A 24,180-nucleotide genomic window follows, 5' to 3' on the forward strand; every position below is an offset into this window, starting at 1 on the left:
TTAAACGCCAAAGGCGCACGGAATGCTGTTCCCTTCCCACCAAAGGTGGTCCCTATTTTTCTACTTGCATTTTTATGTCCTTTCGAACTGCTAAGTTGGCAGAAGCTGACACAAGTAACGGGAGCTCACTCTGTTACGTGGCGCTCGGGATTCAAACAGCTGAACTGTTGACCTTTCTGATCAACAAGCTCAGCGTCTTAGCCACTGAGCCACCATGTCCCCTTACACTACAACGTCTGAATATCTTTTCCCAGACCTTCATGGTTGATCTACCAATCGCTTGTGTGCAACAGACTGTATTTCTCGACTTTTTGTTCCTTTACTGTGAATAATGAATCTTAAAAAGCAGCAACTGTCACCACTTAGATGTCTTCATTGTCTGTTCTCCATCCCCGTTTGCTGAACCTGTTGTCAGTAATCTGATCTTCTTTATATTTAATCTTTGTCCCATTTTTTTTTTCACTGGCCTTCTTAAGTTTCATTACTAGAGCTTCCAAGATCACTTACGCGCTTGCTTCTCAGAGTAACCATATCGTAGCACAGCATAGCACAGTTTTTCTTCCTGCAGTTTTAAAACTATGCACACATTCTTCCAATTTAACCTCCTTCATTACATATTCAGCGTATAGTTTGAATCAATAAAGGGAGAGCATACAACTTTGTCTCTTCTTCTGCCAACCTGGAAACCAGACCCCTTAGCTGAGAAAAATCTACTGAACAGCGTTCTTGGACAGCATATTTGTGCCAAGGCTGGGGTGTTATGGGAAATACCAGTACCAGTAATGTTTATTCAGTCAACGGCCAACGTTATGGAAAGAGATGCGTCAAATAATCCACACATTTTGAGGACGAGTTAATTGTTTTTAATTCAAGTTTTTGGTAGGAACTTTTTAAAAAATGGTTGAAGCGGATGAGAAAGCCTACAAGACATGCAAATTGAAAGTGCTTCCTTTCACCTTCTTAAAGAGGAAAATGTAGGGAGGGGGTGTTGGCTTAATTGGGTGGGAGGGGTGAAATTCAACCAGTTCAGACTTGTTTGGGCAAACCGGTAGGGATGATTTGAATCGGTTCGCTGAACCGATAAAAACCATTCCTGGTTGGCCCCGCTCACGCCCGCCCAGTCACCCGGTCGCCGCTCACCACTCCTGGCAGCTCACTCATTGTGCGCCATTCCTCGAGGCCCCAGAGCCGTCGCCACCTCGACTGGGTTGGGGAATGCACCATTCCCTGGCTCTGGCCTTGCCACAGAGCCGCTGCCCACTCACCGCCCGCCTTGGCTGGGTTGGGGAATGTAGCTCCTGCCTTGCCCTGGAGTCACTGCCTGCTCGCCGCCCATCTCAGCCGGGTCGAGGAATGTGCATTCCCCAGCTCCAAGCATACACAACCGGTAGGGGAAAAAATTAAATTTCACCTCTGGTCTCTGCCCCAAACCCTAGTGGCATTTTTGTAAGGTCACAAAGCCTATGGAGATTCTCAGTCATCCAGGTCATGGTTGTCCCAAAGATGGATATATTTTTTTCAAGGGCGGTTAAAGAGGCCATCTATGTCAACATTGAACAGCCCCCTCTCAACAGGGTCCTTTCAGCAGTTCCAAGAAGGCTTCACATCCATTAGCACCCTTCAGGTGACCCCCGAGGACACAGATAAATGACCAACTGCATTCAGTTTTGGTCCCCACGATGTAAAAAAGATGTGGAGACTCTAGGAAGAGTGCAGAGAAGAGCAACAAAGATGATTAGGGGACTGGAGGCTAAAACATATGAAGAATTGGGTTATGCCTAGTTTCATGAAAAGAAAGACTAGGGGAGACATGAAGTGTTCCAATATCTCAGGGGTTTCCACAAAGAAGAGGGAGTCAAGCTATTTTCCAAGGCACCTGAGTGTGGAACAAGAAGCAATGGGTAGAAACTAATCAAGGAGAGATGCAACTTAGAACTAAGGAGATATTTCCTGATAGTTAGACCAATTAATCAGTGGAACAGCTTGCCTCAAGTTGTGAATACTTCAACACTGGAAGTCTTTAAGAAGATGTTGGATAGCGCATTGGACTTCTAATTCAAAGGTTCCGGGTTCGAGTCCCGGCGGAGTCGCCAGAAATGTTGCGGCAGACTGGGGCAGAAAACCTCAGCCAGCCAGAAATAGGACTTGAGACCACAAAGGTAACAGAGAAGACAGGTTTAATGATGCATCAGAGTTCAGAGCGTTCATACGGCAAAGTCTGAACTGCCCTGGTTAGGCCAGGACAGAGGTTTAATACCCCCCGAGTTTCGGGGGTCTACAAAGGCGTGTTCTTTCAAGGAAAAGGTGGGACAAGGGGAGGTACATTTTGGATTCATCATCATCATTACAGAGTTTACAGTAATATTGTAGAAATACATCTTTTAGGAAAATTACAGATAGAGAAGTTACAGAAAGAGAAGTGAAAAATGTTAGCCTTTGCAATGTCTTGATACTAAAGTTTTAATAATAGCGAACTGGCAGTTTCATATCTTACAACATCTGTTTCTTCCTTGTGCCCAACCGTGAAGCATGTTGCAACTTTCAGTACTATTTGCAATTTCCTATGCAAGCTACAGAAGTCCTTTTAGTATGCAGACTTAATTAATGCTTTTATCAAGGAGTTTATCAAGGAGTCTGGGGGCTCCTATACCCTTCAGGTGAGGGGGTTATTTACCTGCTGCCTCAGTTTGTCTGAAATGGTATATGGGTCAGAAAGGCTTGGCTTTGCACACGGATGTGAGGATCTAGTTGTGGAAATCAACCAAGTACAGCAATCAAGCAATTGACATCTCAGTAGGCACCGCCAACTTAATCCATGATTACCGGGATCAATAGAACATTGTGTTCCTCTTAGCTGCTATTTTGTTAGAAGGTTTACTAGTAGGAGCAGGGTGGCCTAGCGGGTTAAGACATTGAATTTGTAGACTGGAAGATCAACAGTTTGAGACTCAAACACTGCATGATGGGGTGAGCTCCCATTTCTGTCTCCGCTCCTGCCCACCTAGCAGTTCGAAACCATGCAAATGCGAGTAGATAAATAGGTATTTTGGTGGGAAAGTAACAGTGTTTCCACATGCCTCTGTGTAACATTATACTGGCCAAATGACCACAGAAATGACTTTGGACAATGATAGCTCCCTAGGCTAGGAAGCAGGGATTAGCACTGACCCCTAGAGTTGGACACAACATTTTTAAAGATCCAACTCATCCTGGGCACCCTTTTTTTGAACTATTACCATCTGGCAGGCGGTACAGGATAATAAAAACAAGACAAATAGACTGAAAAACAGCTTCTATCCCAGGGCAGCAACTATATTGAATTCTATGGTATAGTGCAATATTAATGGAATCTCAGGGGTTTTAAATTCAATTGTATAGAATGTGAAGGGGGTATGTGTTTGTGTTTTATTTTTATAGTTACAATGTACATTTATGATGGAATTTACCATATTTTTCGGAGTATAAGACGTACCTGAGTACAAGACGCACCAGTATAAGACGCACCAAGATTTTGAAGAGGCAAATAAAAAAAGACCTCCCAAAAACAACCTGTTTTTTGCAAAAACAGCCCTGTTATTTTGTCAAAAAAAGGGCATGCATAGCCTTTAGGAGGCTTGTAGAGTGTTCCTGGGTGCTGGAGGGGGGGCACAAATGAGCAGAAAACGGCCCCCTTTTCACTCATTTTTGCCCTCCCCAGCCCCCAGGAGCACTCTGGAAGCCTCCTTAAAGGCTCTGCACGGCCATTTTTGCAAAGGGGGCAGGGTTATGGGAGGCCAAAAATGCTGTCTTCGGTGTATAAGACGCACCCAGATTTTCACCCTCTTTTTTGAGGGGAAAGGGTGCATCTTATACTCTGAAAAATACGGTAATTTCATTGTACGAGGTGCAGTGACACTAAACTAAACCAAACCAAACCAAACCTTTATCTGTTTTTTGTTTGTTTTTGCTGCTATGAGCAAAAATCAGATTTCATCAGCAGATGAAATCTGCTGATTTTTATGGATTTTTATTAAGGCTCTCCCCCACCTACCCCATTTCCCATCTAATTCAAGCCTTCAAGGAATCAAACTTTAAATGTGCGGGTTGAGGTTGTAGAGGAAAAATATTACATTACAAGAAAATGCTTTCATTTAGGAAAAAAAAAACAATCGTAAAACAACCTCTCTTCTGTATTCTATGCCTTATTCTTCTAGCAGCTGTTCTGTTCCCGGAATTACCATAATGATGTTCTTACAGAAACAATAACAGCACAAACAATAACTTTGAATAAACAGTTTTGTTGTGCAAAGGATGCCCTGGAAAGCATTCCGAAGGATGCACCATGGAATGCGTCAACATTATACACAGAAATCCAACTCCTTTCATTCTCCCAGACTTTTCCTGTAAAATAGTTTAAAAGTTGGTTCAAAAATGCGACGATTGGCATATTTTTCATTGAGCATGTCACTGTTGCTTCTTCCATTCCCCTGTCTTATTTGAGTCTGGTCCTGACCCTTCTCTCTCTGCTGCTTACTTTGCTAAATGGGTCATTTAAACCAGGAGTTGTGCAGAGCTTACAGTAGGTCTGATTTTTTTTAGCTTGTTTTAAAAAGTTTGAACAACTAGCCTTGTGGTGCAACCAGAGCCATCTTGAACTAAATACACTCAAAATGGTAGAAATGGTGGGAGACTTTAGGAGAAACCCTCCTATACTACCTCCTCTTACAATACTTGACAACACAGTATCAACAGTAGAGACCTTCAAGTTTCTACGTTCTACCATATCTCAAGACCTAAAACATCAAAAACGTCATCAAAAAAGCACAACAAAGAATGTTCTTTCTGTGCCAACTCAGGAAGCTCAAACTGCCCAAGGAGCTGCTGATTCTGTTCTACAGAGGAATGATTGAGTCTGTCATCTGCACCTCCATAACTGTCTGGTTTGGTTCTGCAACCCAACAAGACAGACACGGACTTCAGAGGATAATTAGATCTGCATACTGCACGAGTCAAAAAGAGGGCTGTGAAAATATTTACAGACCCCTCACATCTTGGACATAAAATTTTTCAACTTCTACCCTCAAAACGATGCTATAGGGCACTGCACACCACAACAACTAGACTCAAGGACAGCCCCGCCACATGCCATCATTCTGCTAAATAACTAATTCCCACAACACTGTCAAATTATTTACTAAGACTGTATTACTATTATTCTTCTCATCTTTCCTAGTATCTATCTCTTCCCACTTATGACTACAACCATGTTCTTTACAATTTATATTGTTTTATTTGTTTCCTAGGATGATTTGATTGCTTATTAGGAACCTATGACTATCACTAAGTGTTGTATCGTATGATTCTTGATGAATGTATTCTATTTTATTTTTCTTTATGTACGCTGAGAGCTTAGGCACTAAAGACAAACTCCTTGTGTGTCCGATCACACTTGGCCATAAAGAATTCTATTCTATTCCATTCATTCCATTCCATATTTTCTATTCTATTCTATTCTATTCCATTCCATTCCATTCCATTCTATATTCTATTCCATTCCATATTTTCTATTCTATTTCATTCTATGCTATTCTATTCCATTCCATTTCATATATTCTATTCTATTCTATTCCATTCCATTCCTTATTTTCTTTTCTTTTCTCTTCTCTTCTCTTCTATTCCATTCCATTCCATATTTTATTTTATTTTGTATTCCATTCCATTCCATATATTATTTTATTATTTTATTTTATTTTATTTTATTATTTCATTTCATTTATTTCATTTCATTATTTTATTTTATTTTATTTATTTTATTTTATTTTATTTTATTTTATTTATTTTATTTTATTTTATTTTATTTTATTTTATTTTATTTTATTTTATTTTATTATTTTATTTTATTTTATTATTTTATTTTATTATTTTATTTTATTTTATTTTATTTTAATTTTATTTTATTATTTTATTATTTTATTTTATTTCATTTCATTATTTCATTTTATTTTATTATTTTATTTTATTATTATTTTATTATTATTTTATTATTTTATTTTATTATTTTATTTTATTTTATTTTATTATTATTTTATTTTATTTTATTTTATTTTATTTTATTTTATTTTATTTTATTTTATTTTATTTTATTTTATTTTATTTTATTTTATTATTATTTTATTTTATTTTATTTTATTTTATTTTATTTTATTTTATTTTATTTTATTATTCTATTCTATTCTATTCTATTCTATTCCATTCCATTCCATTCCATTCCATTCCATTCCATTCCATTCTAAAATGTCTCTCACATAGTTCTGGCGAAACCTGTCTCCTTCTGCTTCTGAGGAAACACAGTGCCGTAATAAAAATATTTATTTCCTTTTTTCTTCTAAAAGGCAAATCCCATCATTTGCTCAGGTTCTCCGTGTTCCTAAAGCACAAAAGGGTACTTAAAAGTGCCACCATTTAAAAAGGAATACGCGCAATCCTCGTCTTACGACCACAATTGAGCCCAACCTTTCTGTGGCTAAGCATGAGAGTTAAGTGAGTTTTGCCCCGTTTTACGACCTTTCTTGCCACAGTGGTTAAGTGAATCGCGGCACTTGTTAAATTGGTAACACAGCTGTTAAGTGAACTTGGATTCCCCGGATTTGGCTTATCAGAAGGTCGCCAACGGGGATCGCATGCCCCTGGGACGCTATGACCGTCATAAATAAGAACCAGTTGCCTCGCACTGGCGGGCCACAACATAGAGCTTTGTAGCTTGCCAGAATATGATGAGGAAAATTGACTTAGCATTCCTTCTGCTCATCATCCATATTTCACCAAGCAGCCCTGGCAAAACACTGAATCTCCCCCGGTCCTTCTCTTTTCAGAGAAGCCTTGGTCAATTTGTGACCACATCTGTACCCCAGACACCTCGCTAAACTTAGCACACATTCAGATGCACATCTGGCTGAGAGTTCCTATAACACTGACAACAGAGCATAGTTTTGGCAAATTTGTTTTACAACAATAATGGCAAATATCTTACAGTTTCATAATTCTTGCTTGGAAAACGTCTCCATTTAAGGATTATAGCCTTCTCGCAGATGTAAACACTCACACAAGAAACTGAATATTCAAAGGGTGGAGATTGTGGTGAGGAAAAATAGCCACAGACAATAAACACATACTGAAGACAAGTATTAAATAAAGAACTATATTTCTTTAGGACTATTTGGTTTCCTCACTGTAAAGAGGAGTACAACTCGTTCAACAAAAATATTTGGCTTGAAAGAAAGAAAGGAGTGAATATTCAGTTATGGTTACAACATGTTTGAAGGACAGTATTCTTCGTTCTGTAACTCAGACTTGGATGAGGAGATAGATGGGGAACTCATCAAATTTGCAGATGACACACAGCTGGCAGGAATAGCCAACACTCCGGAAGACAGGCTTAAGATACAGAAGGATCTTGACAAACTTGAACATTGGGCATTATTTAATAAAATGAAATTCAATGGTGAAAAGAGCAAGGTTTTATATTTAGGCCAGAAAAACAAAATGCACAGGTACAGTATATATGGAACCTTGCTCAATAGTAGTAACTGTGAAAGGGATCTTGGAGTCCTAGTGGACAACCATTTAAATAGGAGCCAGCCGTGTGCAGCAGCTGCCAAAAACACAGTTCTAGGCTGCCTAAACAGAGGGATAGAATCAAGATCACGTGAAGTGTTAATACCATTTTATAATGCCTTGGTAAGGCCACACTTGGAATACTGCATTCAGTTTTGGTTGACATGATGTAGAAAAGATGTTGAGATTCTGGAAAGAGTGCAAAGAAGAGCAAGAAAGATGATGAGGGGACTGGAGGCTAAAGCCAGTGGTGGGATTCAAATAATTTAACAACCGGATCTCTGCCCTAATGCTTTCTTCCAACAACCAGTTCACCAAACTGCTCAGAAACTTAACAACCAGTTCTCCCGAAGTGGTGTGAACTGGCTGAATCCCACCACGGGCTAAAGCATATGAAGAACGGTTGCAGGAACTGGGTATGTCTAGTTTAATGAAAAGAAGGACTAGGGGAGACATGATAGCAGTCTTCCGATGTCTCAGGGGCTGCCCCAAAGAAGAAGGAATTAAGCTATTCTCCAAAGCCCCTGAGGGCAGGACAAGAAGCAATGGGTGGAAACTAATCAAGGAGAGAAGCAACTTAGAACTGAGGAGAAATTTCCTGACAGTTAGTGCAATTAATCAGTGGAACATCTTGCCTCCAGAAGTTGTGAATGCCTCAACACTGCAAGTTTTTAAGAAGATGTTGGATAGCCATTTGTCTGAAATGGTGTAGGGTTTCCTGCCTGAGCAGGGGGTTGGACTAGAAGACCTCCAAGGTCCCTTCCAACTCTGTTATTCTATTCTAAGAAGTCTCCAAATTTGGCAACTTTTAAGACTTGTGGACTGGTGGGTTTGGATGGATCTGAAAGATGTTAAGTTTGGGAGACTGAAATGTGTCTTCTAATTTTCTGCATCTTGGCTCCTAATTTTCTTTTCTTTTTTTTCCGGAATTTGAATGGTGGGGGATGATGGTTATCTTTTTCATCATAGAGTGACCAAGGTTGAGATGGATTGTTCCTCCTCAGTTGGATATTAAAAATATTGCTTTGTTTCTCTCAGAGCTACATGTGACAATTTGGATTTCAAATTGTAATTACCGCATTTTTCGGAGTATAAGACACACCTTTTTCCCCTCAAAAAAGAGGGTGAAAATCTGGATGCGTCTTATACACTGAATACAGCATTTTTTGCCTCATGAAACCCTGCCCCCTTTGCAAAAATGGCCATGCATAGCTTTAGGAAGCCTCCAGAGAGCTCCTGGGGTTTGGGGAAGGCAGAAACGAGTGACAAATGGGCCGTTTTTGCTCAATTTTGCCCCCCACCAGCCCCCATGAGTACTCTGTAAGCCTCCTAAAGGCTATGCATGCAAATTTTTTTGACAAAAAACGGGCCCGTTTTTGCAAAAAACAGGCCATTTTTTTCTTGTTTTGGGCGCCCCTCCACCCCGCAGGAGCACTCTGCAAGTCTCCTAAGGGCTATTCATGCCCTTTTTTTGGGGGGGGGAATGGGCCCATTTTCGGGATGTTTGCAGAGTGCAAAAACTTTTTTTTTTTAATTTGCCTCTTCAAAACCTTGGTGCGTCTTATACTCTGAAAAATACGGTATTATTTTTTTTTTTACCCCTGAGTGGTTTTGTCTTCAGTTTTGGCCACTAAAGAAAGCTCTGTAACTCTCCCTGTTTAACAATATGGTTAGTCCTCAACTTACAACTGTTCATTTAGTGACCGTTCAAAGTTACTGCGGCATTGGAAAAAGTGACTTACGACCATTTTTCACACTTCATGACTTCTGCAGCCTCCCCATGGTCACTGGATCAAAATCCAGGCGCCTCGCAACTAGTTTTTCATTTATGACCATTGCTGTGTCTCGAGGTCACGTGATCCCGTTTTGCGACCTCCTGACAAGCAAAGTCAATAGGGAAGACAGATTCACTTAACGACTGGATTACTTATTTATCAACTGCAGTGGTTCACTTAGCAACTGAGGCAAGAAAGGTCGTAAAATGGGACAAAACTCACTTAACAAACGTCTCACTTAACAACAGAAATCTTGGCCTCAATTGGGGTCATAAATCGAGGACTACCTGTATTCCATTAAATGACAGGGCTGGATCCAGATAAAGGCTTCACTCTAAGATAAGTTGAGATAGAGGAGTGGTCTCACCCCTTTAGGTGGCTGACAAGTAGAAAGATCTCAATCTCCTTGCCATCCATCTCTTAGTCTTGTTCTTTTTCTATCGTTTTACATTTTAAAATTGCATAATTTTAATAATTTAATAATGTATCTATTCATCTTTTTATAATCTGTAAGCCGCCCAGTCCCTTATGGGGGAGATGGGTGGCATAAAAAGGTAGGTGATAGATAGAGATAGAGTTAGATAGAGATAGATAGATAGATAGATAGATAGATAGATAGATAGATAGATAGATAGATAGATAGGTAGGTAGGTAGGTAGGTAGGTAGGTAGGTAGGTAGGTAGGTAGGTAGGTAGATAGGTAGATAGGTAGATAGAGATAATAGAAATGGATAGATGGATATATATAGAGACAAAGAGATAGATAGATAGATAGATAGATAGATAGATAGATAGATAGATAGATAGATAGATAGATAGATAGATAGAATGATAGATAGATAGACGATAGAGATAGATTATAGATAATTATAGAGAGATAGAGAGAGAGATAAAGATATGGAGATATTGAGATAGATAGAGAGATATTGAGATAGACAGATATAGATAGATAGATAGATAGATAGATAGATAGATAGATAGATAGATAGATAGATAGATAGATAGATAGATAGATAGATAGATGATAGATAGATGATAGATAGATAGATAGATAGATAGATAGATAGATAGATAGATAGATAGATAGATATAGAATGATAGATAGATAGATGATAGATAGATAGATAGATAGATAGATAGATAGATAGATAGATAGATAGATAGATAGATGATAATGATAGAGAGATAGATAGAGAGATAGAGATAGAGAGATAGATATTGAGATAGACACACAGAGAGAGATTGAGATAGAGAGATAGAGAGATATTGAGATAGACACACAGAGAGAGATTGTGATAGAGAGATAGAGAGATATTGAGATATTGAGATAGACAGATAGACGGATAGATAGATGAGATAGATAGAAAGATAGAAGATAGACACAGATTGATAGATGTCCTTTAATTACCAGATGTTAATGAGTTACTCCTTAAAAATCGTGGCACTGATTGAACTGGTTGATCCTGTTAAACATACGGCTATTCCATGGTTTCAAATCCAATCCCTAAAGTAGCTGAAGTGATTTCTCTATACCTCCAAGAAACACAGGCCATTTTATGGGTAGCTTTCTGGTTTGATAGCTTTCAGTACAATATATGTTTGGTTTTTTTATATTTTAGGACAAGAGTCAAGGATTAAGTTTTGTCCGAATACACGCACCATGGAACGTACTGAGCCGAGAAGCGGAGATTCTGAAAATCAAGATGCCCACTAAACGAGTAAGTATGGATCAATTCCGTTTTTATCACTTTTGAATGTTAGAAAAAGAGGGAAGTAGCAGATACAGGTCCACAGGGTATGGTCAATACAAGACAAGCTGGAGGCCATAAAAGTATGTACAAAACTTCACTTTGTGATGACTTCCCCCAGAGGCTTGTCTGCTCGGAAGAGGATGCACCACTTCCAGGCACATCTGGTGGGGAGTTGGTTGATGGCTCCAAGCAGCTGCCTGAAGGGTATTTGGCCGAAGCACAGCTGCAGCCAGTCAATGAAGAGGAAGAGGAACTGCCTTCTGCACCTCATCCAAAAACTCATAGGGCAGAGCAAAGGCAGGAACAGAGGAGGCCAGCTTGACCCCTTTTGATGGGCTGCACTGGAAGCTTTGGGAACGTGTTTGTTTCCTTGCTGTGGGTTCTTGCTTTGAACTTCATTCGGATTGTGTCTCTTGCCTTTGCCTGTGGATTTGCCTTTGTCTTGGGAACTTGCTTTTGTCTAGTGGAGTGGACTCCCCTTTGTCTTGAGGACTAGTGTTGGCTTCATTTGAGTAGCCTGTGGAACTCATTGGGGTTGTGCCAGTGCAGGGAATTGCAATTCAGGCTTAGAAGCCTTAATAAAGTTTCTGTTAGCGTTCTAAATACCATGTATGAAATAAATCATTGTCCAAGGCAGAATCTTCCTTAAAGTTCCCATTTATTCATAACAGGCAAGTTAGCACGGCTATGGAATTCCAACTCTGATCTGCATCCTGGAATTCCATCCAGTTGAAAGTTCATGATCTATCCCCACACCCACAAATCCATCACATGTTCCAATCATCATCTTCCACGCTGGCAGCTACACCCCTCTGCTTCCCGTCAGGTGTCGAGGTGCGGAGACAAAAGATGGCCTTGAGCTTCTATAAAAGAATGTCAACAATACATTCTACAATCCTACTCCTTTCTATTCCCCCCTCCCAACTACTACACTATTGAAACAGCATAGAAAATTATAAGAAAGTGTGGCAGGCCAAAGATCCTAAAAAGAACATTACAGGCCTGACAGTCTCCTGACACCCGTGGTGTATGTTTGCGTGTGTGCATGTGTGAGTGAGACAGCACACACTCGCACATAAAAAAAACAGGTGGAGCTTTGATTGCACCTTTGTGATTGTCGTTGTCCTGCCTGCAAGCCGTCTTTTCTTTTTGGACTTCAGGCCTGCCACACTTTCTACTGTGGGAAACTGGAAGGGACGATTATGTGGAGTTGGGTGATATGTAGCCATAATAACATTCTTCTTAGAAACTCAAGGTCATCCTTTGTCTCTGCATCTGGCCGGAACTGGATCGGTGGAAGCTGCCAGCGTGGCAGTGGGAGATTGGAGCATGTGATGAACTTGTGGGCGTTGAGGCAGGATCTTGAATTTTCAACTGGGTGGGAAAACCTGGAAGCTTTCAGATTCGGGTTTTCCCAGATGTGCCAACATGGCTTTTAGTAAATTGCGGAACTTTGAGGAACTTCTAGCCTTGGAGTGTTATTTGCTGGAGGATGCTATTTGGAACCCTGACAGTCATCTTTATAGATACCTTCAGGCAGTGGACATAAAAGAGTGTCATCTAGCCATACTTCTCAAGGAGAAGAGTTGGGAAGATAAATGGTTGGATAGAGTCCAACAATTTTCCTTGTGTTCATCTAAGCGTGCGGTGGACTAGAGGTGAAGCTCTCACCTCACAATTAGAAGGCTGTGAGTTCAATCCTAGGTAGAGGCAGATATTTCCCTCTGTGGGCACGGTGAGAATATATCTGCTGAATATAACTCCGCATGGGTGACAGGAAGGCATCCGGCCATTAAAACTCTCTGCCATCTCGATTCAGTTGCTCAGACTCCACCCCGCAAGGGATTATGGGATCATTAAAAGAAGATGATGATGTAGCCACGCTTCTGGAGAAAAGGAGTTGGGAAGATAGATGGTTGAGTAGATTCCAACACTTTTCCTTGTGTTCGTCTAAGTTGTGCTTTAACATTTTTTTCCGTTACTCTCAAGCCAGTCCAATTTTATTATGAGATTCATTTGGGGGTATATATTAAGGGCTTGATAATGGAGCATAAGGCTAGTTTGACCCACAGATCACTTCCATCAGACCCTGATGCTAGCAGGAGAACATTTTGTTCACGTCACGAGGGCCAAAGAGCTAGTTTACTCACTCCTGCCATACTTCTAAACAGAATAGGAACAGCCATTCTGTAAAGCTGGTTGTCAAGTCATAAAGCGCCCCTGGCCTGCTCTCGAGTTGCCATAGGCAGCAGGAGGGGGAAACTGATGCAGCAGTACAGGAGCCACAAACAGAAGCACATTCCATGCATACCATTCTCAAGGCTGTGTCCCAGGTTACCCGCCGCAGCCAGAGGGGAGTGGTCTCTACAGCCTGCGAAAGTGCTCCTGTTGGAGAATGTGATTTATGACACATCCTGGGAGAAGGGGGGGAACAGAGTCATAGTTGAGCCGCAAATTACGTGGGGCTGGAGCCTATTCCCAATGTGCACATGCACAGAATTGCCAGACAAGGTGAACAGCTAAGGAACAGGGGTCGACTTGGGAGTAAGGCCACAGGTGGATGATGAATGCCCCCCTCCTGAGGAAATAAAAGAGGAGCGAAAGGGGAGTGGAGTTTGCAGGAGACAATTAGTTCGCTTAATTGGTTCGTGAATCTCCAAGGCTCCTTGCCAAGTTTTGCAGATAGCGGCCTGTCAGCTCTCCAAGCCAGAGAAGGTCTGTGACTGTAAATCCTCCCTTGAAAGACTTTGCTGGATGTGAAGGAGCAGAATTCACAGTCAGTTGATAAAAGGGTTTTTTGTTGGGACAAGGAGTTTGCTTCATGCTTTTGGGAGTCAGAACAAAGACATCCATAGTTTCTTTTATTTTAGTTTTATTTTCTAGAGCATTGGCAACTTTATTCATCTGATTTTTGAGCGGGAATACCTCTGTTGAATATACAGATCCTTTTTTTAAAAAAAAACAGAATCTATTCCTTATGAATAAATGAACTTAGTAACGTTTGGAAGTTATGTACCTGTGATGTATGCTGTTTTTGTTTTCTCTAGATGTATGAAATCAAAGAAGAAGGGGGAATTGTCAAGAAGCTGTCATTGATATTGCAGAAATGCACAGAACCATTGCAGCCTAAAGTGCCAGAGCAAAAGACCACTAGGATGAAGAATTTATCTTATCCCTTTTCCAGAGAAAAAATATATTTGTGAGTATTTGACAGGGGAGGTGGGGGTGGGGGCTGATGGCACCGATGAAGCATTTTGTCACTACGTTAATTTGTTTGTCTAACTTGAGCCTCTATTCTGAGTTATACTGCAGAAATATTTTTCTTATCTGGCAATGATTTACTGCGCATACCTCCTAACACGTTTCATAATACGTCACACATTCTTGTACTTTCCTTCTGATCTTCGTCTGCCTGCCGGAGAAGGTGGGCAGCAATTGCTCTTGCCAAAATGTAAAGTTTAGATAGTGAGCTTTATTTTTTTATTTTCATATTAAAGTTTGTTTTCATTAGAACGTGTTTTCGGGTTTTATTTATTTCTTATTAAGAGATATGCTTCTCGGAAGGGCTGCGATCCGCACCTCGATAAATGAAGGTGGCAGGAAACTTCCTATCCTTCACACATTTAATCCAAATTACTTCTGTAGAAATGCTAATCAAGCATGGCGTAGAGAAATGCTTTTCAAACTTGGCAACTTTAACATATGTGGACTTCAACTCCCAGGATCCCCCAGCCATTCTGGAAGATGAAGTCCAGAGGTGATATTCAGCCAGTAGTGGAAATCGCAGGTGGTGTGCCTGCCCAGTCCCACCCACCTACACCGTCCTATTTAGGCACCTTTTTGAGGCTGGGCGCATGCCTGGAAGATGTGCACACAAGCAAAGCGCATGGATGGAAGGCCAGGCGCATGCGTGGAAGGGGCAAAGGCACCCACAAAGCCAAGCGGGCACACATGGGGCGATCTGGTAGTAACCAAATGTGAAACCCACCACTGATGAAGTTGATAGAATTTAAAATTGGCAAGTTTGAAAAATACTGATTTACTTTAGAGCAGGGGTGTCCAAACTTTGGAACTTTAAGACTTGTGGACTTCAACTCCCAGAATTCCCCAGCCAGCCATGCTGGCTGGGGAATTCTGGCAGTTGAAGTCCACAAGTCTTAAAGTTCCCAAGTTTGGACACCCCTGCTATAGAGGGTTGCTAGGGTATCACAGAGACGAAACGCCAATCAATGGATCAATTAAGGAATATAAAGCGTGCTTAGCATCCTTTTCTAAGCCATACAAGAAGAGAGAGAACTTTTTAATTTATTTTTCTTTGGGACCTAGTGAGGCTCCTGGGAAGAGAATTCATTTAAAAAATAATAATAATAATGTTTTTTAACTGAAGTTTAAAAATCCAAATGCAAAAAAACCCCACCTAAATTAAGGCAAATTAAGAAGACAAATTTAAAATATTTATTAAAAAGAAAAAGTGAAAAGCGCAGAGAGAAAAAGGAAAAAAGAAGGAAGGAAAAAGGGGAAAATATATAAAAAAAAACTTTAGAAAAAAATATACAGGTCGTTCACAACTGAGCCCAAAATTTGTGTTCCTAAGTGAGACATTTGTCATAAGTGTGAAAAACGATCCTGTCAGTTTTTCAATGCCTTTACCTTATGCATATAAAAGAAATAAAACTCTTTCAAATTTCTCTCCTTTACACAGTATCTTGTTATTTTCTCTAGAGACACAGAGGGAGAAAAAAAACCCCTCTTTTCATGCTTTATATCGATAAACAAATTTTTTAAAATCTCATCGTTAAACCTTAATCAAAAAAAATTCCATTAGGGGCTACCCAGAATAATAACATATTAAAAAATTTAATCTTTAATCTCTTCAAGTGATGTCCCATAAATTAATTTCTCCTCTTCTCTTCATTCTTCTCATTTTTAATATCATAGCATATGATTTTTCTCTAAAAATGCAAGAAAAACACATATTTTCCCATATTTTATCTATAAACAAATCTTTAAAGCCTTTTATTGTTCAGAAAACCCATTAAAAGCTAAGAGGAAAAAAAGAAACCAATCCATTTTAACCTTAGTCAAAGAAGTCAACTTTTGGGCTTGAAGTAAATCAGGTTTATTGTTTCGTAGTATCAGAACCAGTGCCTTCTGAATGAAAGGGACACAGTGGCTCAGTGGCTAAGATGCTGAGCTTGTCGATCAGAAAGGTCGGCAGTTCAGCGGTTCGAATCCCTAGCGCCACGTAACGTAGTGAGCTCCCATTACTTCTCCCAGCTTCTGCCAACCTCGCAGTTCTAAAACACGTAAAAAATGCAAGTAGAAAAATAGGAACCACCTTTGGTGGGAAGGTAACAGCGTTCCGTGGGCCTTCGACGTTCAGTCATGCCGGCCACATGACCACGGAGACGTCTCTGGACATCGCTGGCTCTTCGGCTGTGAAATGTAGATGAGCATCGCCCCCTAGAGTCTGGAACAACTAGCACACTGCGCCCCCACGGCTCTGTAATATCTGTGTCAGAATAGAGCTGGAAGTGACCTTGGAGGTCTTCTAGTCTAACCCCCTGCTCAAGCAGGAGACTCCATACCATTTCTCTTCTTAAACACCTCCATTGATGAATGTCTATGGAGATTCTCAGTCATTCAGGCCATGGTTGTCCCAGAGGTGCTTTTTCAGGAAGCAACTGGACTTTCTGGTTTTTCTTTCAAGACATTTGGCTTCTCATCCAAGAAGAAGCGAAAGGTCTTCCAAGAAAAATAAGGAGGTCCAGTTGCCTCTTGAAAAAGCACCTTTGGGACCATTTCAATGATGAAGCACCCACAACTTGTGAAGGACTGGTAGAGCTTCGGAATAAAAATCACCTTTACGCTGTTCTATAGGGTATTACATGACCACTTATAATGTCACGGAAATTATTATTTTTTCCTGTTCTTTTCACATTTCAAGGTACAACATTCAAGATAAAGATACATTTTTTGACAACGGCACTCGCAGTCGAATTGTAAGTAAATCCGCAAGAAAGCTATTGTTGAATTATGGCTTAGAATGCTTTCCATCACTTTAGCACAGGGGGCGGCAACCTTAAACACTCAAAGACCCACAAAGGTCCTAACCAGAAGCCCCCCGTTCAATTCTGGAGCCGACCGAGAGTCCAGTTCCCCCACCATAGAGTCTCCTCCTAGTGCGATGCCCTTTTCCCTCTATCTGTCCTAACTAAAAGCTCTCTCAATTGTGGAGCTGACCAGTGACAGGGAGCCACAAAAGAGGGATGAAAGAGCCACATGCAGCTCCCGAGCCACAGGTTCCCGACCCCTGCTTTAGCAGATAAGAGAAACAAAGAAAGTTCCTATTTCAAAGTGCCGATTCAAATGCGGAGACTCAGAATTTCAGCTATTAGCAATAGCACTTAGACTTATATACCACTTTCACAGTGCTTTCCAGCCCTCTCTAAGCGGTTTACAGAGTCATCACATAACCCCCAACAATTTGGCTTCTCATTTTACCCACCTCAAAAGGTTGGAAGGCTAAGTCAACCTTGAGCTGGTCAGGATCGAACTGCTGGCAGTCAGCCTGCAATACTGCATTCTAACCACTGCGCCCCCACGGCTCTGTAATATCTGTGTCAGAATAGAGCTGGAAGTGACCTTGGAGGTCTTCTAGTCTAACCCCCTGCTCAAGCAGGAGACTCCATACCATTTCTCTTCTTAAACACCTCCATTGATGAATGTCTATGGAGATTCTCAGTCATTCAGGCCATGGTTGTCCCAGAGGTGCTTTTTCAGGAAGCAACTGGACTTTCTGGTTTTTCTTTCAAGACATTTCGCTTCTCATCCAAGAAGAAGCGAAAGGTCTTCCAAGAAAAATAAGGAGGTCCAGTTGCCTCTTGAAAAAGCACCTTTGGGACCACTTCAATGATGAAGCACCCACAACTTGTGAAGGACTGGTAGAGCTTCTCCTGAGGTTCGTGGTTTGCTGAAAATAATGTCTCCTTCCATCTTGTTTTCTGATACATCTTGAAGTCAGGCATCTTTATGGGTTGATATCCCCCTGGGATATGGTAAAACTGTGCTAGCTTTTACAACAAAGGAAACTTTTTACAGTAGAAGGAAAACTTTGTCTTCAAGTTTCATAAAGGTACGTCCTTCTTCCACCCTTCTACCGCTGAATGTTTTTCAAATTTTATGGTATATTCTTCTTTCTTCTTTTTATGCCCGTTATTACTACTGTGAAATGCAATAAATAAATAACTATGAATCACAGCATTATGGCAAAGTGGTAGTCAGAATTTGGGTTATAGTAGGGCTTAAAGCGACGTGGTGGCTCAGTGGCTAAGACACTGAGCTTGTCGATCTGAAAGGTCAGCAGTTCGATGGTTCGAATCCCTAGCGCCGTGTAATGGAGTGAACTCCTGTTACTTGTCCCAGCTTCTGCCAATCTGGCAGTTCAAAAGAACGTAAAAAATGCAAGTACAAAAATAGGAACCACCTTTGGTGGGAAGGGAACAGCGTTCCATGCGCCTTTGGCATTGAGTCATACCGGCCACATGACCATGGAGACATCTTTGGACAGTGCTGGCTCTTCGGCTTTGAAATAGAGATGAGCACCGCCCCCTAGAGTCGGGAACAATTGGCACATATGTGGGAGGGGAACCTTTACCTTTAGCTTTAGGGTTTTTTTAAAAAAAAATGTACATTGATTGATTAGCTTCTGCTAAATTTTGAAGAATCATCTGTAAATGATTTTTCTTTTTCTCTTTCTGTTCTTTCCCCCCAAAATATAGGTACATGAAATTTTGAAGCGCACATATAGTTCAAAAGCCAAAAACAGCATGGGTAAGAAAAAGCTTGAATTTTAAATATAGCGTCGATATCTTTTAACCATCGTATTGAACATGTCAGCTTCTTGCAAAATGCAGACGGTCCTCGACTTACGACCATTTATTTAGGGTCTGTTCAAAGTTTTGACAGCGCTGAAAAAGTCTCATCTTTGCACTTACCACTGGTTTAGATTCACTATAACAAAAGGGTGATTCCATGAACAATTGCAGTGGTTCACTTAACAATCCCTGTAAAATCGGGCGTCACTCACTTAACAACCTTCTTGCTTAGCAATCGAAATTCTAGTGGTTCATAAATTGAGGACTGACTATATTCAAGTGTGTTTCGAAAAGAGTGAGACACCTACTAAGTGGACCTGCAGGGTTGCTTCAGCTAAGGAGAAGAAATGGCAGAACTGAGAAACAGATGTGTGTCTAAACCTCCTCGTGGTCCAAATAAGGCATATCAGAAGGAATAATCATTGAAAATGCCACATACCCTAGACCAGTTATGGCCAAAAGTCCCGTGTTGAAAGCACGGGCACCCATAATGCAATGCGCGTGGGACCACCTCCGTGCGCTTCGCCCCCTTGCATGTGACTCCACACGCAGGCGCACGTACCCCCTTGTGTTCCCCTGCCCCATGCATATGCGCCTCGCTCCCCTGCTCCCTGTTTTGGCTTCCAGATTGGTGCAGGAGGCCTTCCAAGCCCACCAACCAGGAAGCCAAAATGGGGCGCAGAGAGGCTGCATGAGGCCCCATGTTGCAATGCAAGGGTGCCAAGCGCATGCGCCCCCCTCCCCATGCATGTGTGCAAGTGTCCCCCACATGCACCCTGGTCCGCCACCTGGAAATGCACGGCAGAGACCTGAAGCCCAGCTGGCCAGCCAGAGGTGCGCGCACATGTGTGTTACAGCTGGGCAGGGGCAACGGCTGGCATGCCTGCAGAGAGGGCTCTGAATGCCACCTGTGGCACGGGTGCCATAGGTTTGCCATCACAGCCTTAGACTGAAGGGTCCTTGGCATTTTCTGAGCTCGGTTGTTTTCTTGCAGCGCAGCCCTAGCACTGATGACGTTACCTAGTTTGGTTAATGAAAGGTCTGCAAGAAAGCCATCAAGCTCAGGCTGGCTGGGGAATTCTGGGAGTTGAAGTCCACACATCTTAAAGTTGCCAAGGTTGAAAAACATTGCTTTATAACATCAACTTGTTATTTTTTTTAAAAAAAACATGCTTTTAGATCAAGGTACCATATTTTTCGGAGTATAAGATGCTCTGAAATATAAGACACACCTAGCTTTTGGGGAGGAGCAAGAAAAACAAGGAAAAAAATCTGCCTCCTTGCAACAAACAACAAACAGCCCGTTTCAGTTTCACAGTTTCACAGCCTGATTAGCACAAGCAGCTGATTGTCAGTTGGATCTGCCTCCCAATGATCAGCTGTTTTAGGCTGCAGGGACTGCCATTACCTATTGCCGCCTCCGTGCATCCCATTTTCCACCTGCTACGTGTGGCAGGCTATAGGAATTGACAGAAAATGGGGTGTGCAGAGGCCAAAAATGGGATGCGGTGGCAGAAAATGGGGTGCGCTGAGGCAGCAATAGGCAATGGCAATCCCTGCAGCCTGAAACAGCTGATGGTCAGGAAGCCGATCCAGCCAACAATCAGCTGCTTGTGTTAATCACACTATGCTGAAGTTGAAACTGAAACAGGCTGTTTGCTGCAAGGAGGCAAATTGCTGGGAAGCAGAGGCCAAAGGGCGGGGGCCACCGGGTGGGTGGGGCTACATTCAGTATATAAGACACACCCAAATTTTCACCCTCTTTTAGGAAGGAGGAAGTGCGTCTTATACTCCAAAAAATACTGTACATTCTTTCTCTCCTCCTGAATTGAAAAGTATAACCCCAGAAATTTGACATATTAACCATTGGAAATGCCAGCCTGATTCAGACTACAGGATGGGGTCTTTGCTTTATTTCACTGGTTTAATGTCTTGAATGACCGAAGGGAGGACTTCCGTATTGTAATATCAGCCTGTCTCTTTTTTCTCCAAAGAAGGCTAGCAAAGGGCTAAGGATGTTTGGCTGATGGAATCATTTCTGGTTTTCGAGGCCAGCAGTCATAAAACTTGAAAAATTGCCCAAAATGGAATCATTAGGTATCTTGCTAGAGTAAAGAACACATTCCCTAAATGACAGTAATGTTGTTTGGGTTTTTATGGGCAATATTGTGGGTTATATTTTAATATCACTCCTTTCCATGAAATGGTAATTTTTTAGCATTCAGTAAATATTTGGCAACTGCATCGGTTTTTTAAGTTATGGCGCTTTTTCAATAGCAGCATAACTTCCAACTGTGCTCGTAAATCTTATTAAAATGAAGAATGGAGATATAATTGTAGGTAAAGAGCATCTTGAATATTTTTTTTTGGGGGGGGGGAATCAATCAGCTGAATTTAAGTTTGGATTCCAAAACTCAAATTGTTGGCTACAATTTAATGTTACATTTTCAGGGACAATATCTTGATTTCCTCCTCCCCCAAAATTATAATAATTTGGAAAATTAATTTCAGCTCTAAATTTAAGATCTGGTAATCTCTCGAATGACCTTATTCTGCGGAAAGGCAGGTAAACACACACACACACACAAATAATACAAAACAAAACAATACTGATAATATCCTAATTTGTACCTTTTTTTAGGTATTAACACATTAATAGCAAATAATGTTTATGAAACAGCTTATCCTCTACATGATGTAAGTATACACTTTTAATCCTAATTTTGTATAAGGATTGAGTTTAGAATGAGAGTGTGGTTAATATTTGTTTCATAGTGAATTCAGCATGGTCCCAAATATTATGCTGGGGAACAAAGAAGAGGCAGGAGGTGTGTGTGTGTGTGGGGGGGTGTCAACCTATTTTCCAAACACCAAAGGGCAAGACAAGAAACAATGGATGGAAATTAACCAAGCAGAGAACCAATTTAAAACTAAGAAGAAAATTCCTAATAGTTAGAGCAATCAACCAATGGAATAGCTTGCCTTCAGAAGTTGTGGGTGCTCCAACATTGGAGGCTTTCAAAATGAGATTGGACAAACCATTTGTCTGAAATGGTATAGGGTCTCCTTCTTGAATAGAGAGTTGGATTAGAAGACCTCCAAGGTCCCTTCTGACTCTTATTATTTTATGTTCAGTTTCTTTGGCATGGCTGACAGGGAGACTGGCAATCATAAGCCCAATACCACTCACTCATCATAAAATCTCCAGAACCGTAAAGCCTACAAACTTGAAATTTGGAACGTCTGGTTCCTCTTGGCTACTAGGTGCTCGCTAAGAAAGGATACTTTGAAATCAAATCACTAGTATTTTTTATACAGTAAGAAATATATTATATTAACACGCTCTGATGCTAAGGAGTTAGACATTCTACTCCCCCTCCCCACCTGAAAAGAACTCTGTTCCAACTGCCAGCTGCCTCACGTTCCATTACCTCAGTTCAAACTGGCAGACATTCCACTCCTTCACTCAGGAACGGTATGGGGCTCCTTACAGTACTAAACGTCGGTACCTCACCAAAATGTCTACACCTTCCACTATGGAACTGCTTCCAGACTCAAGGCAGTGGGAGCGATATTCCCATATGTGTTTCAATCACCGACCATCACTGAGCCAACGGATTGAACCGGAGTGAACCAGATTTCTCCTGCATTGCCCGATCACATAGTTTCGTCACAAAGCATTGGTATCCAGCTATTATCTTTATATAGTGTGAACTGCTAAGGAAGGGCTTTAGGGATCAAAGTCTTGGGGAAAACATTTGCCATCAAATACTACTTTTAAGACAGGAGGGACAGGCCTTCTCTCTCTGCCCCAACCAAGACAGTACAGAAATATTCTTCCCTATCAATTTCAATTTGATATGATAGCACCGCTACAGGCTCTATTTCTTCAATGCATTCTATAATATATTTCATCTCATTAACACCATCTCCAACCGTCCTCCAATTAAATCTATGCTTCAGGAAGTCTTCGGGGTAAAGCATGATAACGAAGCCACAATTAGAAGGTGATAAAGTGGAGAGAGATATGGGAAAATCCAGTTATTAATATTGCCTTTGGAAGTTGCTCAAGGAAATCATGAGCTCGATCCGTAAAATACTTTGGGGAGTTTAAGAAATCTAGGTCAGCACTTTCATTTTAGGAGATAAAGAGAAAAAAAATGACTCTTGATAGCTCTGCCAGCAATGAGAAATAAGTTTTGATCTGAACCGCAAGCCAGTTATTGATGTAGAGTAAAGAGCAGTTTTTACAGATGGTGCTCGGCTTAAAACATTTCAACGTACAGTTTGATGTCACCATTAAACGTATATTTTAACACGTGTCATTGGTTGTTGTTTTTTCCAGGGCGAATACGAAGGTGAAAGCAAGGACCTGAATGAAAGGAAGGTAAAATATTTGCAGCCTCATTTGGGTTGGTACGAAAATTATAACTACGGACTAGTGGTCAATGGGAATAGGTCTGTCGTTAAATGACTTTTAGGCAAAGAAGATGCTACCAAAGCTGAAGTTCTCCTGATCTTTCACAGCCGATTGATCTTGATGGAGATTGCACAAAAGGATAGTCCATTATTTTGGAGTCAGTATATTATTATATAATGCAACAATATGAAATTACTGCTGCCAGATCTTTAACTGGCGTTGGCCTTGCCATGCATCATGCTCTTTCCAAGAACATAAGATGCCGAAATGTGTTGTCGTAGTAAATGTCCAGATCCAAGCAGTTATGGCAGGGGTGTCAAACTTGATTTCAATGAGGGCCACATCAGGGTTGTATTTGACTTGGGGGGAGGGGTTGGGATGGGCATTGTCAGGGTGGGCATGGCCAGCTTGTATCAGGGGCACCTCTGATGGCCAAGTGCTAAGGCAGGACTTCCCTCAGACTCTCCTTCTCATTATAATTTCCTTCCTTCCTTCTTTCCTTCCTTCCTTTGCTTCTTTTTCCTCCCCTCTTCATTCCTTTTTTTTAAAAAAAATTATAAATTTTTATTAAACATATTTTAACATTAAAAACAACACACAGTTCCATTCGTTACAGCGTTTCCGTATCGATGTCACTCATATTAACAAAGTTACTAATTATACAGATTACTATACTATGTATTATATGCTCATTTAAATTATAACGGTATTTACAAATATATACATTTCCCTCTCTTTTTGATATAAATCTTACATATTCCTTAT

The 24,180-nt window shown here is 40.9% G+C and overlaps 1 protein-coding gene across 1 annotated transcript in view; it reads left to right on the forward strand.

The window, feature by feature from the left end:
- ANO2 (anoctamin 2) overlaps positions 1-24,180 on the forward strand; it is a 140,693-nt gene that overhangs the window by 25,418 nt on the left and 91,095 nt on the right. The window contains exons 3-8 of the mRNA XM_081957963.1: positions 10,987-11,085; positions 14,166-14,317; positions 17,066-17,120; positions 18,900-18,951; positions 21,637-21,692; positions 23,341-23,382. Coding sequence (XP_081814089.1) covers positions 10,987-11,085; positions 14,166-14,317; positions 17,066-17,120; positions 18,900-18,951; positions 21,637-21,692; positions 23,341-23,382 — 456 coding nt within the window. The remainder of the gene's footprint in view (positions 1-10,986; positions 11,086-14,165; positions 14,318-17,065; positions 17,121-18,899; positions 18,952-21,636; positions 21,693-23,340; positions 23,383-24,180) is intronic.

The sequence above is a fragment of the Natrix helvetica genome (assembly GCF_964273705.1).
Source record: "Natrix helvetica genome assembly, chromosome: 6".
In the NCBI taxonomy this organism is placed as follows: Eukaryota; Metazoa; Chordata; class Lepidosauria; order Squamata; family Natricidae; genus Natrix; species Natrix helvetica.